General features: G+C 34.0%; 1 protein-coding gene across 6 annotated transcripts in view; it reads right to left on the bottom strand.

Moving 5' to 3' along the window:
* LOC144374372 (transport and Golgi organization protein 1 homolog) overlaps positions 1 to 18,894 on the bottom strand; it is a 41,052-nt gene that overhangs the window by 5,974 nt on the left and 16,184 nt on the right. For 4 of the 6 annotated variants that reach the window (XM_078037221.1, XM_078037224.1, XM_078037225.1 and 1 more), the window contains 13 exons: positions 13,009 to 13,137; positions 10,716 to 10,737; positions 9,703 to 9,791; positions 9,386 to 9,463; positions 9,188 to 9,298; positions 8,027 to 8,098; positions 7,743 to 7,847; positions 6,977 to 7,099; positions 6,773 to 6,878; positions 5,704 to 5,759; positions 5,525 to 5,615; positions 5,215 to 5,353; positions 389 to 490 (listed from right to left, as the gene is read on the bottom strand). In XM_078037221.1, the coding sequence (XP_077893347.1) occupies positions 389 to 490; positions 5,215 to 5,353; positions 5,525 to 5,615; positions 5,704 to 5,759; positions 6,773 to 6,878; positions 6,977 to 7,099; positions 7,743 to 7,847; positions 8,027 to 8,098; positions 9,188 to 9,298; positions 9,386 to 9,463; positions 9,703 to 9,791; positions 10,716 to 10,737; positions 13,009 to 13,137 (1,223 nt within the window). The remainder of the gene's footprint in view (positions 1 to 388; positions 491 to 5,214; positions 5,354 to 5,524; positions 5,616 to 5,703; positions 5,760 to 6,772; positions 6,879 to 6,976; positions 7,100 to 7,742; positions 7,848 to 8,026; positions 8,099 to 9,187; positions 9,299 to 9,385; positions 9,464 to 9,702; positions 9,792 to 10,715; positions 10,738 to 13,008; positions 13,138 to 18,894) is intronic. The other 2 variants (XM_078037222.1, XM_078037223.1) reach the window with 2 other exon arrangements.

Genomic DNA, 18,894 nt, shown 5'->3' with positions numbered 1-18,894 from the left:
TTAAAACTTTTTTTCTTTTTTTCAAATTATATCCATAAAAGATTTCCAAGGTCTATCAAATGCCACACTTTTGTGGGTCTTGATACATCACACAGCAAACTGATTTCTTAAAGAATTACTACAACATGCAAAACCCCCAGAACTGTTTGCATTGACCAAGTTCCCTATGGTCTTGCCCATTGGGTATAAGTAAATTTTTGTTAACATTTTTCATTTGTAAAGTTGAAATTTATTTTTTCTCCTGTGTGAATTGAATGTATTCATATCCTCTCGTTATTTATACTTCCATGCTATTTTCTTCTATCTACATAATGTAAAAAAAGATTAAAAAAGAAAGCCACCACTAGTTTATTAGACATTGACACCCTCCTTTAGAAACTAAACTCACTTGTAATTTTTAACTTCCTGTACAGCAGAAACCACCTTTTCATCTGCAGCTGACAGCCGCTGCTCTTTTTCTAGTCTCTCATATTCTTCTTGGCTCACTTTCCTAAAATAAAGCCAGTTATCAAATCAAAAGTTTCTCTCTGTGAATATCACTTCCCACAATTCTATAAAATGCTTAGGCACATAAAATAAGAATTCAAACCTGCAATTTTGTAAATCAAACTCTGGCAAATCACTTACATTTTCTAATTTTTCCTCTTAATTCTCTATTTACCAGTAAATAAAATAAATGTGAAAACAACATGTGCCCCAAGGGCAAGTCTCCTGTGTGTAAGATAATAAAAACTCACTTTACTTCAATGTGGAAGGTCAGGACTGATAAACCTAACATAATTAAACATATTAGGATAAAGCAAGGGATAATTCTTTTCTCGTTTCTGCCATGGGTAGGACACTAAGTATATCTTTGTCATGGAGGAACTCTTTTCTCAATCCAAGACTGGTACCATAATAAAGATATAGTCACAAAGAAAAAATCTTCTAGAATATGTCTTTTAGCTATGCAATTAGCCACAGAACATTTTTCACACTTTAGATATATATTTCAAAAGAATTGCAATTAAGCAAAAAGACAAATCTGAGTTTTGATAATGTCTGTCAACCAGAAAAAGAAGCCAAACTGACCCACGATCAGAGTATTATCTACTGACAAGTTTTAACTCTGATCATGAAACTCAAGATGTTCATCTACTGAGACAAAGGTAGCCACATTTAATGATTTTAAAAATACTATTTTCTGCTATCCTTGTACTACTTTAACCATAGTTCCAATTCAAAAGATAATTAACTTGAAACTTAATTTTCCATAAATCAGAAAAACTATAGTAAAAAAGGATTATTGATACCAAATAGAAAAAGGGGATTATATATTCTTATATAGCTTCTCATTTAATTCTTTAGCAAGTATTTTATGAGTGGCTATAATATACTAGTTACCTTGTAAGATGCTAAAGAATAAAAGAGCTCACTGTTTCAGGTATAAATGAATATAATAATTTTCCCCACTGGCTTAAGAAGGAATATGGAGAAAACTGAATCTTGAAGGACAGAGAGAATTTTGTTTCCAATTACCAAAGAGTTAGTCTGAGAGCACTAAGAACAATCAAAACATCTTTATAAGAATATAAAATTGTGTTTGAAAGGATACAAGCTAAAAAGGTAGTGAAGATATATGTATGTGGCCAAGATCCATTAGAAAAAGGAATCTCAGAATTACAAGTAAAGCTGGCACTTTAAGGTACTTTTCTCCTAGGTTTACCCACATATTGAAGATAACACAAAGATATAATGAGTCTGAACTAAGCCTTCATCAAATTCCTGGGCTTAGAGGAAAAAAGAAGTGTTTGGGGCTACAAATAAAGGGACCCTTAATAAAAGCCCTAGCCTTTGAGTTTAGATTAGAAAGTACTGCACACTTAAGTGATGAACAGGCAAAAAATCCAAAAGGAACAATACTGAAACATTGGAAAGACAAGTCATTTTTGAATTATCTTAATTGCTGACTAAGTTTGAAGTGACAATCTTACTCAAGTAACCTCAACACTTTTCTATAAGAAGATAACTTCATCTTAGTCCTCAAATTTCATGTATAATTATCACAACAATGTTAGCCAATCAAAACTGACCAGACACTCCATAAGACAAAATTCTGTGAGAAAAATCCCACAGAAAAGGAAACCACCTAATGGGGTTAACCGCACATGTTTTAAAATCACTGTGCTTTATATAGTCAAAAAAGTAAAGTCAAGATTATGAATTTCAGGTCTGGGAATATAGTTTAGTTGGTAGAGTGCTGCCTTGCATGCACAAGGCTCTGAGTTCAAACCCCAGCACCACAAAAGAGGAAAAAAAAGATTATGAATTTTGTCAAAGGATTAGAAACTATAAAACCAAGAAATAGTTGGGTGTGGTAACCTACATACAGTCGAAGATACTTGGAGGCAGAGGCAGAATGATGAGATTAAAGATAGCTTGGAAAGCAGTAAGACACTAGTCCCTTATGAGAAAGAGCAAGGAGTCTGGGGAGGTAGCTCAATAGTAGAGCACATGGCTCAAGGTCCTGGGTTTGAGCTGTAGTACTGAAATAGGACTGGGGTTGTGGCTCAGTGGTGAAGTACGTGCCCCACATGTGTGGGGCACTGGGATCAGTCCTCAACACCACATAAAATAAATAAAATATTGTGTCGGGCTGGGGATGTGGCTCAAGCAGTAAGGCGCTCGTCTGGCATGTGTGCAGCCCGGGTTCAATCCTCAGCACCACATACAAACAAAGATGTTGTGTCCGCCAAAAACTAAAAAATAAATATTAAAATTATCTTTCTCTCTCTCTTAAAAAAATCCTATAAAAAATAAAATAAAATATTATGTCCATCTACAACTAAAATAATATTTTAAACCCTGAACTTTTTAAAATCCTAAACTCAATGAATGATTTTAACAACAGATTTGGGAAGTAAAATAAATCCTACCGCTTTTAAGACAGGTCAGAAGAAAATATCCAGAAGAAGTAAATCCAGAATATAGGAGGCAGGGGAAATCAAATTCTAATATGCATTATTATAATCAGAAGAGAGAATGAGGTAAAATCAACATTTAGAAAAAGACTCGAAAATTCAAGAAATGTTTAATGGTCCCAAGCAACATAACTGCAAGAGGAAAAAGTGGGTGGGGTGGGGAAAACTACACCTAGGCACTTCCCAATACAACTGTTAAAAAAAGAGAGAAATGACTACAGGAATTAGGGGAGGGAGATAAGACCAAACAACAATGATAATGGACTCCTTAAAGAAAAAAAATTAAAACAGATGGTAATTAATTGGATATTTTCAAATTGCTAAAACTAAGTAACAGTCAAAATTCAGTAGCCAAAAGAAAGATCCTTTAAAAATGGAAACTGGTTTTAACTCTAATCATGAAGTTCATGTCAACCTAATACAGATTATAAAGGTAGCAATATTTAGTGGATAAAATACTATTCTCTGTTTATCCTTGTACTACTTTGATACACTAATCAAATCTATCATTAAAGGACAATGTTCAAATAGAATGAAAATAATTTCAAATAAGAAACCAACAGTGTAGAATGCAGAACTACAGAAACTTTAAATATGTGTATAAACTGAATGAATATCTTGTGGAGTTCACAGTATATGAAGTACTAACATACGATGCCACAACAGTTATCTGATTCAGGAGCTACTTAAAGCCCATAAAAACAAGTAATAAACCTATTAATCTATGTCAGGTTTTTATTAAATCCAGAATATATACCAAGGCCTTTAAATTATGAGAAGATGAATAAAATTATAATTATAATTATATAATTATAATTCCATTATAATTTATGATTACATCAAGCTTATACAGGTGATGAGGAAAATAATTAAAAATATTTAAACTATTAAAAAGATACAAGGAAGAAAAAAAGAACAGGTCATCAAATAGAAAGCAAATTCTTCATAAACCACAGGCACATATTGACATGGACAGACTTATATTTTAGAAAGTCCACTCAAGCGGCTATAGAGAAAATTACTAAGAATTTGAAATAAATTATATAAAAATATAAATAATGGAGAATGAAGAAAGATGACCTAGGTTAGAAACAGAAAAGATGACACAGGCATGAACTAACATAGTACCTGGGGATGAGAAAAAAAAGAGTACAAACCACAGATGATGACTGAATGAATTTTGGAGGAGTTGAGGAAAATAGTGCTACAATTTAACTGCATTACAAAGAAAATTAATTGCCATTTAGGTCATTCATATTACTAGTAGGGACAGAGAAAACAAGTGTTCTTTTGAAAAAAAAAAAGTGATAAAATGAGAAATGTTTCTTTGAAACAGGCCAGGCATTTAGAACTGGCCTGAACAAAAATTTGAGATTCTAAAAAGGTCGCTTGGAGATCACAGAATTTTAGAAAAGTTAATGGAAAGGTTTCAATATTTAATGCATTAATTAGGCAACAGAAGTCAAAATACCTAAAAATAGTTAGGTCTATAAGAAGGTCTGTCTTTGCTTTAACAAGATATATATATATATATATATATATATATATATATATATATATATATCTTGTTAATAAATCAGGTGCAAACAAATAAAATCTGACACACAAAAAAACTATTTTTAGAGAATTCAAGTATTTTGTGGATTAAAAACTTCAAATGAACTTCCAAAAAATAACTAGCTCCACACTGAGAAGATTAATATATAAATATATACTACAAACAAGTACTTCTGTAATCGTAACTCCTAAAATCCTTGCCACAGTTCAATTTTTAGTGTGAACATCTGAGATACTCAAGTCCAAAACTTGTACCATCAATTAGTAAATATTATTCCTTTTTGAAGTTTTTATTCTACTAAAACATGTCATTCCAAAACACTCAGTATTTTTAAAGGTCCAGAGTTAGAGATACAAGTTCAAAATATTAGAATTACATAACTGATCACAATGAAAGGAAATTAAAATAAATAGTGGGATCATAGAAAGGGTCTAGATCTTTGAAAGGTATTTCCACATCAGTGACTGTTAATACCAGTTTACCACTTCTTGCCTTCATATGAATTTGACAATCGATTACGATGTCCTCACAGCCTTAGTTTATGGTTCCAACTACCTCAGGACTCTTAAGACTGATGATGGAAAGAAAAATGCAACTTATAGGAAACAAAACAAAGGAAAAAAGACAAATCTCTACTAGATAAAATTATCTGTTAGTTCACACAATCATAACAATAACAAACAATGGAAATCTTACTTTTTTAGTGCCATCTCATTTTGCTGGTAGAGTTCATTTAAAATCTCCACTTTCTGCCTAAGAGTTTTGCATTCCTCTTCCAGTCCAACTTTAGAAGACCGTAGTGAATTGCAGTCACTTTCTAATTTCTTTATTTGGTCTGTAAAGGATAAAACAGCTTATCTCTATATGTGTACAAGGACTTAAGAACTTGTTTGAGGGAGTAGTGCCAAGAAAAGTAAGAAGCATGAAAGCAAGAAGCCATTCTTTATCTTTTCAATAAATTTTTAAGTCTTTCCAACATGGCAATTTCTTCTCAAGAAGAACCCACCTTCTAGATTACATTTTGTGGACATCGAGGCTCTTAGCTTAAGTTGTAAAAGTTTTAGATCCTCTTCAACTACTGATATTGTAGTTTTTGTCTAAAAATTGCAGAAAAGAGAGGTATTCTTAAAAGTGAGGCACAGGAAGAATTCACAGGTACTATGGGACTCTTACAAAGAACTATACCTGAGAGACATCCATCATCTGCTTAATTTGATCTTTGATCTTCTCGTTCCGATCACCTAAAAAACAAAAGACTTTAGCTTTTTCTTTCCTTACTTTTAACTCTATATTCTCCTAACTTCCCTAAACTAAAGAATGATTGTGTTCAAACACTGGAAGAAAAAAATCAATTAAATAATTATACTGATTAGACTAATGACTTTTAAGAGAATTGCAAGCTTAGATTTTAAAAAAAAAAGAGAGAGGTGAATTTCAGACTGGGGTTGTGGCTCAGTGGTAGAGTGCTCACCTAGCATGTGTGAGGCACTGAGTTTGATCCTCAGCATAAAAATAAATAAAAGTACTGTGTCTGTCTTAAAAAAAAAAGTGAATTTCTAGTTTGCACAACTAAAATGTTATCTATGCTATTCTTGTAAGATAAAAGCTTTTCTACTCTCTCAGATCTATCTTCACCTGGGCAATAAGTGTCTTGTTTAGAAAGATTCAATCCTCTATTTTCTCCCTGAATCTACTACCAGGTGTGGTTTGAAATACTTGCTATGTAAGCAATATCCAACTTGGGAGAAAACATCTGGAAATATTTTCCTCATCAGTAAACACTGTTACACTCCCTCTCTAGCTTTCTGATAGTCTCTAGCCTCTGTTCTCACAGCCTTAGTTTATGGTTCCAACTACCTCCGGACTCTTAAGACTGACTGTGGACTTAAAACCACAGAGCCATAGAGATGATGAGTATCAAAATCAAGTATCATCTGCATAAGTTAAGAAATAAATTTCTCTTACTGTACAATGTTCAATACTTAGAGGTATAGGATATGACTATTGTAGCTGCAGTGTACTTACTAGTTTTCAATAGGATAGAAAAAGTCAGTGTTCTTCACATGCCTATTGCTACATTATACCCCAACAACCCACCTCTGCCAATGCAACAGACATATCTATAGATCCAGTGATATGTGTCTACAACCCTGAAGCTTAAGAAGAAATTAAGCCAGCTGAAAAGTGGCATCTGTATACTTAATTAAAGACAGGAAAGCAAAAAAGGATTCAACCTCACTGAGACTGATCTTACCTGCTAACTCTCCATTGGTTAATTCATCTGACTCATCTCGACTTTGATCCTCAGATTCAGATTCACATTGAAACAGATTCAACTGTTTGATGTGATTAGTCAAAGCCTAGAAAAGAAGCAAAAGGTTGGAAGACTCTCGATTTTAATTCAGAAGATTTCAGGAGAATTCATGAGATGAAACATGTATTTGGAGTATAAACTTACATTAATAGTATCATCTTTTTGACTAAGAGCTACTTGTAAATCTTTCTGGGTCTTCTCAAATGATTTCATTTGTTCACTGAGCTCAGCGTGTGATGTACTCCAGTCTTTTACTTCCTGCTGCAACTGAAAAGTCAAAACACATGAATTCCTATGGGTTAGGGAGGGGTTTCTGCACTGGATATATCAGGACTACAAGACTTAGACAAAGAAATAGAGAGCCATACTCCTCGGTGGCCTGCCTCAATCGAGGGGGTTGAGACCTTGGTTAAGGAAGAGGGCAGAGTGGCCCCAACTCTCACAGCTGCAGTAAGAACATCAGAGCTATCAGGAAGTTGACCCTGTTTATTGCATTTCCCAGAAAATTGCTGCCAATTCAAATAATTTATCTCCAGCAGGAATGGCTGGGCACATATGACTGTCTCCTAAATTTAGATTCCTTATCATGTAATCTTCCCTTGGCCGGTGAATCAGTAACTATTCAAAAGAGGATCATAAAATACTTAATTTTCTGGTTTAAAAAGTTTCTTTGAGGCTATGCAAGTTAATAACTGATTGACATTTGATAAGGAAAGCAATAATCCAAAAATCCAAAACAGATGGAGACCATATATATGCACTCAATTTGGGGAGCATTGTTTAAACTTTGCATATCTAGAAAAGGTACTACATGAAAATTCCTTACCTCAGAAACAGATCCAAGAAAGATACAAGATAATGATATTCACTTCTCTAGTTTACATTATGTATGACATCAAATTTTCTTTACCTGCTCTTTCTCCTTCTTAAGCATGGTATTTTCTTTCTGAAGCTGACAGCATTTCAACTTCCCCTTCTCTTCACGAAGCTTAGCTTCAGTAAGGAGAATTTGAAGCTAATGAAAAACACTACAGTTAGTGAATTAATTCCAAAGAAGAAACAAAGTTATACTTTCCCAAACAAGACATCATATAGTTCTCATTTTTTGCACATTTTAGCACACCTCAAATTTTTGGTCCGCAACAAAACTAAGATGTAGTATTAATATCCGTTAGCAATAGTTGGCAGCTTTACCTCTGAAAGTTCAGAAGTATTTACTGAAATGACATCTTTAAGCTTCTCTATAGATTTCTTATTTTCCATTATCTGCCAGGTGAAAACAGAACACAAAATATGCATTAGGATTTCAGTAGAAATACTGATATATATATGTGTGTGTGTGTGTGTGTGTGTGTGTGTGTGTGTGTGTGTGTGTGTGGGTGTGTACGTACACATACATATATATACTAAAAAAGATAAACACAACAAATTTTTTGTCAAGCCATCCCATTACATTTCAGGTAAATGCAGGGGATACAGCTTTGGACTAAGCAAAAAATCAAGAACTGAAAGAGATGAGGGAAAATGAAGTCATAAATATTTCATGGCATCCACAACCTTACTGTTTATGAGATAACCAGAAAAAAAGTTCAAAGTATAGAAAATCATAATGCAATAAGTAAATAAAATGTTTTAAAGCATAGAAAATTAACTAATTAATTACTGTTTCAAGTAAACCAGTTCAAATTAGTAATTTTTTTTCTAGTGATAGAGAAAAAAATTTCCCAAGATCATTTTTAAAATTTTCTTATCTGAAGTAAAAAATGATAAAATTTGAGGAAGAATAGACTAATCTCACATACAGAAGAATTCCAAAAAAATTATAAAGATACTTGCTCCTTAAGGAAGTGGACATAAATCTGCAATCTTTGTTTGCAATGCCTGGGATTGAATCCTGGGCCTCATGCATGCTAGGCAAGTGCTCCACCATGAGCTGCATCCTGAGCTTGTAACTCTTCATACTTTAACTGTGGGCTATGCATGGTAACTTCCAAAGAATACAATATGAAAAGGATTGGAAAGAATTTTTACAGTGGAGAAATCTGATAAATACTACCTCAGCTAGGTGATCAAGCTTACTTGGGGTAGGATATTTCAGAACACACTCTCTACCATCTTTTGCAACTTTTATGTAATTACAGAAACTTATAGAAATTGAAAATGAAATATGTAAGTAAAAATTTTTTAAGTTGTTGTATCAGTACTTAAAAGTTCCACAAAATGGGCAGAAGTGGGTTCAACTTCCTTGACTCCTAATCTTACTTTAGTTAACAGCTGGACTAAGTTCAACTTAACCAATTTTACAAAATATTTCAAAAGCCAAATTGCAGTAATACTTAGCAGCAAAACTCTTACCACGTCCTGATTCTTAGCTTTCTGTTCTCTCTCAGATTCTAACATAACATGAAGACTTTTAGCTCCCTCATCCAGAAGTTCTTTAGCTTTTTCAAGAAGCTTCATTTTATCCTGGAAAAAAAAGGTGTCAAGATTACTCACTCATTACATTTACTTTTGAGTTTAGAATGTAATTCCCCCCAAAGAAGGGATTTTTACCTTATAATTAGTTGCTTCATCAGAAAGAATCATATTTTGTTTCATGGTCTCTTGGACCTGTTTCTTTGATTCCTTCATCTATGTAAATAAAGCATTCAGAATTAAGATACACAAATTATAGTGCTACCATACAAGTTACTTCCAGACAAGTGACCCTTTCCAGAAGAAAGCAGTACTTAATACATATGACTGTTTAGAATTTGGATGATTTGTAGGAAATAATGAAACAAAAATTTTAAAATATGATTTTAAATTAAAACAGGTAGGAATGATTCAAGCTAGAACCAAGGGAGAAAGAAACAAAAAAATAATTATACCTTCTGTTCATAATTTGACAATTTCTGCATTAGTTCTTCATTTTCTTTCATGAAATTGTTCACCTTTTTGGAAATTTGCTGTTCATTGACTAGAAGGGGGAAATACACAAGATTATTACAATCACTAAATGAAATTCAATTACTCAATCTACTAAAAGCAAAGACATGTTATATGGTACTATGAGGAAATACTTCTTAGCATAACTATTATGCTTTTAAAAAGCAATCTATGCTTATTAGCAATAAGAGTATAAAAATTATTAGAATTTAAGAAAAATATAAGAACAATGATATTTTGCTGGGTGCAGTGGTGCACACCTGTAATCCCAGTGGCTCAGGAGGCTGAGCTAGAAGGATTCCAAGTTCAAAGCCAGCCTCAGCAAGAGCGAGACACTAAGCAACTAAGTGAGACTTGGTCTCTAAATATAGGGGGTTGGCGATGTGGCTCAGTAGAGTGCCCCAGAGTTCAATCCCAGGAACCCCTCCCATCCAAAATGATATTTCAATTTAAGCTTATTTCACAGATGGGAAATACAGTAAAGTGTTGTAGCTTGATATTCCCCCCTTCTCAAAACACTTTCTTTTCCGAAAATGGAATCATTTAATTCTTTGCAAAGAAAAACAGAAATGAAAACATACTGATTCACATTACCATTCTTCAAATTATCTACTCAATTACTTAATGCATGATTAAATCATTAACATAGAAATACTCTTCAAATGTAATACATCTGCATTACATCAATATTCAAAGTTAATCTGCCCCAAATTAAAACTTATCATCATCTCCCTATCCACAATTTGTTCCTCCTCTTTATCTCCTATCTCAGAGTTGGAACCATCATCATCTACTCTATTATCCATGCTAGCAACCTAGGAATAGTAAAATTTTCAGGAGGTAAAAAAGATAATAGACATTAAAAGTCACTGTATCTACTTCTAACATACATAAAACACACATCAAACACCAATACAAAGGGGTTATTACAAGTTTAAGAAACCTAAAAATTTACCTTGATATACTCTATCTTTTACCTAGAAGAGAGAAAAAAGATTAAATTTGATGTCAAACATCTGCTCAATAGAAACAGCATTCCTAAAACAACAGTCAGAATCATAACCAAGTGAGAATTTAATAACATTCTGGTTCAGGATAATAATTTATAGGATTAAAAATAAGTAAAGGTTAGCAAGCCTTTTAAATTTAATTGGTAGTGATATTTCATAAATAGCCTCTGACATAAAAACACTAAGATATGTACCTTATTTCACAGCAAAGATGTGTGTATGTGTGTGTATACTCAAAATCATTTACTTGACAATTCTAAATAACCAGGATAAAGTCTAGAAACAATGACTATTCAAAAGAAATCTGAGGAAACAATATTAAATGCATAATCTTTGTACTAAGATATGCCACTTTCACTCACCAGAAAACATCTTAGAACTCCAATTTAAATTTGGCTATTGGCTGAATTTAGAAACTAAGAGGCTACATCATCTTATTTCTGCAAACCACTAAATATATAGCAAGAAATCTGAAAGGAAAGACTGCTTGAAGAAAATGCACAAGCAATAAGAGAAATGACAATTAACATATTCTGGAACGGACAAAAACAATCGTTTCCAAAAAACAGCAATAAACTACCTGATAATAAAACCTAAGCAGAAAATTTTTTAAAACATCACTAAATTTCTTTGTAACTTAGCATATTACTTGTCCTTTCAAATGTTATAAATGGTGATGGGATATTCAGATGTGTCCACGGATCATCCAGGGGATCTTCGTAACAGGAAATTGCATTCAGAAAACTCCAACACATAAAAAAATGAACATTTCTTTAATGTCATAGCCTTGCTAACCTTTTACTCAAAATGACAACAGAGAAAAATGGGAAGTAGCATAAAAGCAGTCATCTAAGGTAGGGAGACTAAAGTTTTAAAGTCAAATGCTGAAACTGAGGAGCAACAAGCTAGGAACCACATCCCACATAACCTAGTGAAAAGAGAAACAGGTACCAGCATTCTTGAAATGAAAGAAACAAGAGAGAGAAATATAAAATGTTTTCATGTTTTTCTCTTCTCTTTATCCTTCTATTTCTTTTTTACTTTTAGCTGAGAAAAAGTTCAATGAGATTAGAAAATTCCTCACAGGAATCCAGGCAAACAATTCTTCTATTTAAGAAGGGAATACTTTCTAAGAGATTTTACACTCAATTGTACAAGGAGAGGAAACTTATCTTAACAATGATATGTCTGAAATAATTAAGAAATCAGAAAAAGAACACTCAGATTTGAAAAGATTTGTATCCAATGTTTTTGGCCTCTTTAACTGTTAGGCTTTTCATATGCAAAGTCCATTTACCTAAAATAATTTTCTTCCAATTATGTTAAATAACTATGAAACAGAATGACCTACAGTACAAACATAAGTATGTATAAGTATATATATATATACACACACACACACACACACACATATATACACACACACACACACACACACACACACACACACACTTATACATATATGTACACACATACATAGAGATAGACTAATTCTGCTCAGGAAAAAAAAAACCCTTAATGAACAAAACATTTAATGGATTTTTGGACAACACATAATCTATACTTCCAAATAAAAAGGTATTTTCTGTACATATGATCAAATCATAAAATCTGGGAAAAATTTATATAAAAGACTGGAAAAATTATATCATCTCCTTTTTCTCATTTTACTGTATTTCTTTGCAGCATTTCCCCCTGTTTGTATGTTTATATTAACATACAGTTCATCAACATTTAAATCTTAGTTTCTGCTTTTTTTTCCCACTTCACATTTAATTGTGAGCATTTTCTGTACCTCAAAGCTTTGAAATAAATAAATCTGCCTACTATTCCACTAATCGAACATACAATAACCCCTAAATGAATTATGTTGTGCTAAGTCTTCAATCTAATACACCGTTCCATTGAAAAACATTACCAAAATCTTCAAAGCATAGTTATTTCTTTAAGATAGATTACTAGACATATATGCTACATAAAAGGATATTTATCTAACCTATCCCATCTTTTATCCCACTTTTAAGACTTCTGATACATATGAAACTACTGGTCAGGATGGCTGTAAGAATTACCAGTTCTACCAACTGCACCCACACTAAATTATTTTATAATGTTAGTTTGACTTAAACCACTATTTTGTGTTTTAGCAATTGAAAAAGAAAAAAGGGGGGGGGCAGTGACTATATAAAATAATCCTTGTGCTTATGTGCTAAGGTATAAGTAAGTTAATTTACTCACAAGAGCAGTTCTCCAAGAGAAAATGACAAAGGATACAATCCCAAAGAAAACAGCGAATACTACAGGCTTCCATGGTAGTCCATAAAAATCAGGCCCAGGTTGAGTATCATCAGGCAATGTAGTAAACAGCTTAAACAGACAAATTAGAAAAAATGGGAAACTTTAAATTTATAACAAAACAGTCACAAAGAATCATGGCAATTCTAAACCAACTTCCTCATCAGAAATCCACCTCCTCAATATTTTCCAATAGCTTCTTCAAGAGAGAGGATACTGGCAGTCTCATATTTTTTGTTCGCTTCCAGTGTTTTCAAGTATAATGAATCTAAATACTTTTAAAAAATATTTATTTATGTATCTTTAGTTTTAGGGTGGACACATTGTTTTGTTTTTATATGGTGCTGAGGATCGAACCCAGTGCCTCATGTATGCTAGGCAAGCGCTCTACTGAACCACAACCCCAGCCCGAATCTAAATACTTTAAATTGAGCATACATTTCCAGTTTGTAACTGGCCCTATATCATCACATTGTCTAACACCTGGCTAGAATCCCTCTGGATCATTTTTTTCTCTTAGATAACCTGGTTTTTATAATTTAAAATATTCATTTAAGGGGCTGGGATGTGGCTCAAGCGGTAGCGCACTCGCCTAGCATGAGTGCGGCCCGGGTTCGATCCTCAGCAGCACCACATACCAACAAAGATGTTGTGTCCGCCGAGAATTAAGAAAAAATAAATAAATGTTAAAATTCTCTCTCTCTCTCTGTCCCCCTCTCTCACTCTCTCTCTCTTTAAAAAAAAAATATAAAATATTCATTTAAGACAAAACTTAAATATATGAAAGAACTAATTAATTTTATGGCAACAAATAAAAACAATGACGATATATGTATAAGATTTTTAATCTTACTTCCATTCCACTCTTATATACAGATACGTGACATGTAATTTCAGACAACTCTTGAAAACTGGCTTAGATAAACTTCTCTGAATTTAACATCCTTCTATAAAATTCAGAGCCTAATTTTAAATGGTTGCTCAAAGGCAGTGCAGTAAACACCTGCCAACTCTTCCCTGTTTTCACCGCCCTCTACATGTAATATGAGATAACTGTCACTTGGGCCCAATTCCCCAGCAGTCTCCTTAGGGAAAAGACCCGTAGTAACATTAGCTGTTTGGATTGTTGGCTGCATTTCAGAACATACCATGAGGTTGTCACCTCTATTCCGTCAAAAAAAAAAGTGCAAGTGGGGAAAGCTCAAGTACACTCTCACCGGCCTCGCTTAACCATACAGTCACGTCCTGCCTGCCTTGGGCCTGACACACTCCATTTCTCTGTTGCCACGACAGTCAGTGCACCCACTCCGCCAGAACTCAGCCACCCGACAGGGGTCCCAGGAGCTCTGGGTCCCCCAGGGAAACAGTGACAGAAGGCACAGTGGCAGGTACTGAGTCCATGGTGTAGGGACGGCTGAGTGGAAGCGACGCTTCCCTGCAGAACAGCACAGGACTCTCTCTTTCACCATTTCCTACTTCAGTAGGACCCAGCGCAGGGGGCGGGTACTGGGAGTGAACTTTGCCTTCCTCCACCACAGGCGCTTTCTGCCCAAGGCATGTAAAACCAGTCATCAGAGGAAGCCCCTGGGTGGACTGCAGTGAGCAGACAGAGGATGCTGAGGGGCGTGGCAGGGAGCGGGAAGAACCAACTGCGGAGCCCGGCGGGGGACAGCGCCAGTAGAGCCAAGCGGAAGAGTCCAAATGAAAGGACTCCAGAAGGAAAGAGGCTCACCTGTCCCCGGAACTGGGAGAGGACCGGCGATTTAGAAGGCCCTGGAGGAAGCCAGGGAAACTAGCAGAAGGGGATTATAGGCAGAGACTAGGAAAAAGGAGAAAGTCAGGCCTCCCAGCCCCTCCCAGAGCAAAACCCTTTTGTCAACGTGTTGAGACACCAGGTACCTACCTGCCCCCAAAAGTGCAGACAGAAGGGGAGAAGCTTCTCCTGCTCCCTTCTAAAGGACTACTGCTCGGACTGGGCTTTCCTTCTCTGCTCACTCTAGTCCTGTTACTTTCTCCAATTGTGGATGACACTCTTTTTAAAAAAGCCTAACCCTAAGGAATCATGTCATTATCACCCCACGCCGGTGGCTTCATTTCTGGATGCCACATTTTAGGGTTGCATGACTTGTGGAAAAGAACAGAATCATGAATAGCCCGAAAAGCACGTGCTAAAAATTGAAGAAACTGGGGACATTTAATTTGGGGAGGAAATGAACATCTGTGGATCTTTAAAAATCTGTCGTCAAGTTGAATATAGTCAATTCAAAAGAACAAGAATAAGCAGGAAAGCACTGAAAAAGAAGAGCAATGAAGGGTACAGGGAGGGCAGACTATATAATTAATTCATGTACCCTCGTCCAAGCCCAGGAATACATAGAGATTGTGGCACAGAATAGAGAATCCAGAAACAGAACCAACTGGACATTTGGGGTACAATAAAAGTTAGTTTGGGGAAAATAGACTTTCTAATAAGTAGCGTTACCACATGGAAAATTATAAAATTGGATTTTTCTCTACTTATTCAAAAGATAAACTACAAATGGATAAGAAACATGAATGTAAAAATAGAAAATAAACAAGTACTAGAAAATATTAAGTGAAATTTTCTATGTATTATGAGTGGGCAAAACCTGCCTCATTGAAAAAATCTTTCCTGGCTGTATCTAAACCTGCTACACACACACACACACACGCAGTTTGACAATGACAAACTGAAAAAAAATATTTGCAACATATTATTGTCCAAAGAATCATGTTCCTGAAATATAAAGAACATTATAAATAAAATGGCCAGCAAACCTATACAAAAATGGGCTGAAGAAATAAACAGATCTCAGGAAAAGAAATGCAAATAGCTATAACATATGGAAACATGCTCTGCTTAGCTCATAATGAACAAAATACAAATTAAACCACACCAAGATACCATTTCTCACTTGCATTGGCAAGATCCAAACGTTTGACAACATACTCAGTAGGTGAGAGAATGTGGGGGAATATAAATTCTCAGACACTGCTAATAAGTATACAAAATGATACAACCCTTATGAATGAGATTTGGCAACATCTCCCAAAACTGCTTATATATTTACCTATTAACTCAACAATCCCACTTTTTTTTTTAACTTTTTCAGTGCTGGGGAGGGTATCTTGGGCAAGTGCTCTACTGCTGAGCTATAGTCCACCAGCCCTAATTTCTAAAGATACTGGGAATACAACAACAAATGTTTAAAACTTGTATTTACAAAACTATGTTATTCAAGCATTAATTATAACAATACAAGATGGTCACAAAAGGCTGAAACAACCGTCATCAATGAAAGTTTTTGAATAAACCAAAGAAGAAAGAAAATAATTTTAAATACTGCTAAGAGCTGGTTTCCGGAATACATTTTTTAAAAATGAAGTAGAGAAAAATATTTATAGAATACTATTTGTATCTTAGAAAGTGAAAAAAGATGAATATATTATTTCTTATAGCTTTGAGGTAAAACTGACATGCAATAAATTACATGTATTTAAAGTGTGCAATTTGATGAATTTTAACATGAAATTATGAAATCACCATTATAATCAAGATAATATACACATCCTTTACTTCCAAAAATATTCTCATTCTCTAGATAATTTTGCCCTTTGTCACCCTTCTTTCTTGCCCCCCACTTTCCCATTCCTCCAGCAAAATGTCTTATCTTAATAGATTGCTTTGTATTCCTCAAGTTTTATGTGTATGGGATAATATATTGTATTTTCTATGGCTTCTCTTATTCAGCATAATTTGAGATTCATCTACATCAGTTTATCTATCATCTATTTTTATTGCTGAGTAGCATTTCATTACATGTACATACCACAATTTGTCTATCATCTATTGATAGACATTTGGATTTTTTTCCAGTTTGGGGCTTTTACAAATAAAATAGCCAAGAACACTGATATAAAATTCCTCCTATTGCTATATAACTTATCTTTTCTTTGGAAAAGAATGGTTGGATATGACTGGTGTATGTTTACCTTTTTAAGAAGGTGATTCTACCACTTTATATCCCCACCAGATGTGTACCCATCCAGTTCCTCCATCTCTTCTCCAACCACTCAGCACAATTGTCTTTAATATTAGATATTTAATAAGTGTGTAGTGGTAACTCTTATGCTTCAAAATTGCATTTCCCTGATAATTATGTCAATCATTTTTAATGTATTTACTATCTGTTTATCTTCTTTGATGAAGTGTTATTTTACAGGACTATATTTTTTTCTAATGCGTTCTAAGAGTTCTTCATATATCCTTGATGCAAGTCTTGATAAATGCTTTACAGTAATTTCCTCCCAGCTTGTGTTTTGTCTATTTCATTGACTTCAAAGTGTATTTTGAATTACAGAGGTTTTAGTTTGATGAATCCCACATTGTCAAATCCTTTTTAATGCTTTTGTTGTCAAATTTAAGAAATCTTTGCCAAACCTAAGTTCAACAAAAATTTTTCTCTTATTTTTTTTCCTAGAGGTTTTGTAGTTTTGAATTTAATATTTAAGTCTGTGAGTTAATTCAGGTGTCTAATGCAAGGCATGGATCAGTATTTTGCATATAAATATGCAGTAATTTCAGTACCATTTGCTGAAAAAACTTTCCATTCTCTACTTGTCTTTCCATCTTTGTCAATGACTGTTGCCATATATATTGTGTATCTATCTCTGAATTCTTGGCTCTGTTTCAATATGTTTTGTCTGCAATCCTGATTACTGTAGCTTTAGAATATTTTTTTTTCCTCTTCGTATGGTACTAGGGATTGAACACAGGACCTAGCATATGCTAGGCAAGTCCTCTACCACTGAGCTACATCCCCAGCCCTAGATTAAGTCTTGAAGCCACGTTGCAATCAGCTTGTCATTTTCTACAAAACTCTGCAGGGATTTTGATTGGAATAATGTTGACTCTGGTGATTAAACTGGGATGAATGGACACCTTAGTCTTCTGACTCATAAATTAGGTATATCTCTCCATTTAGGTTCTCTTTAAATTCTATCAGCAATATTTTATAGTTTTTAATATATACATTTTAGTTTTTGCCACGTTTATGTTTAAATACTTCATATTTTTATTCTATTATACATGGAAATCTTTAAAATTTCAATTTCTAATTATTCATTGTTAATATATAGAAAATATAATTGCTTTTAGATGTAAATTTTATCTGTCAACCTTACAATAGCATTTTTCTAGATCATACCAGATTGTATCTATATATATTCATGTTATCTGAAAAGAAAGAGAATTTTATTTCTTCCTTTCCAATCTGAGTGCATTTTATTTCTTTTTCTTGCCTTAGTATACTAGCTATTTCCTTACTGCACCCCAGTACAATGCTGAATAGATGTAATGAGAGTAGACATCTCTGGTTTCTGATCTTGGGGAAAAGTATTCAATTATCAACCATTAAGTATGAGGTTAGTTGCATTTTTTCAGAGGATGTTTTAAGCTCCCTTCTATTCCTAGTTTGTTGTTTGTTTTTCTACATCAATAATCAATGCTGAGGGGCTGGGGTTGATACTCAGTGGTAGAGCACTTGCCTAGCATGTGTGAGGCAATGGGTTCAAATCTCAGCACCGCATATAAATAAGTGAATAAAATAAAAGTTAATCAACATCTAAAAAAATTTTTTAAATAATAATCAGGGCTGATTTTTTTTACATGTCGATGCGATTTATTGTCACCTACTTGTACATGCACACAAAATAACAATATAATTTGGCCAATATTACTCCCCAACATTTCCCCCCTCCGCTATATTTTTTAAATGCTTGTTTTGTATCTCTCGAGCTAAACACAAA

The sequence above is a fragment of the Ictidomys tridecemlineatus genome, unplaced genomic scaffold (assembly GCF_052094955.1).
Source record: "Ictidomys tridecemlineatus isolate mIctTri1 unplaced genomic scaffold, mIctTri1.hap1 Scaffold_665, whole genome shotgun sequence".
In the NCBI taxonomy this organism is placed as follows: Eukaryota; Metazoa; Chordata; class Mammalia; order Rodentia; family Sciuridae; genus Ictidomys; species Ictidomys tridecemlineatus.
Note: the sequence above shows the minus strand (reverse complement) of the source record. Positions and strands in the feature narration are given on the sequence as shown.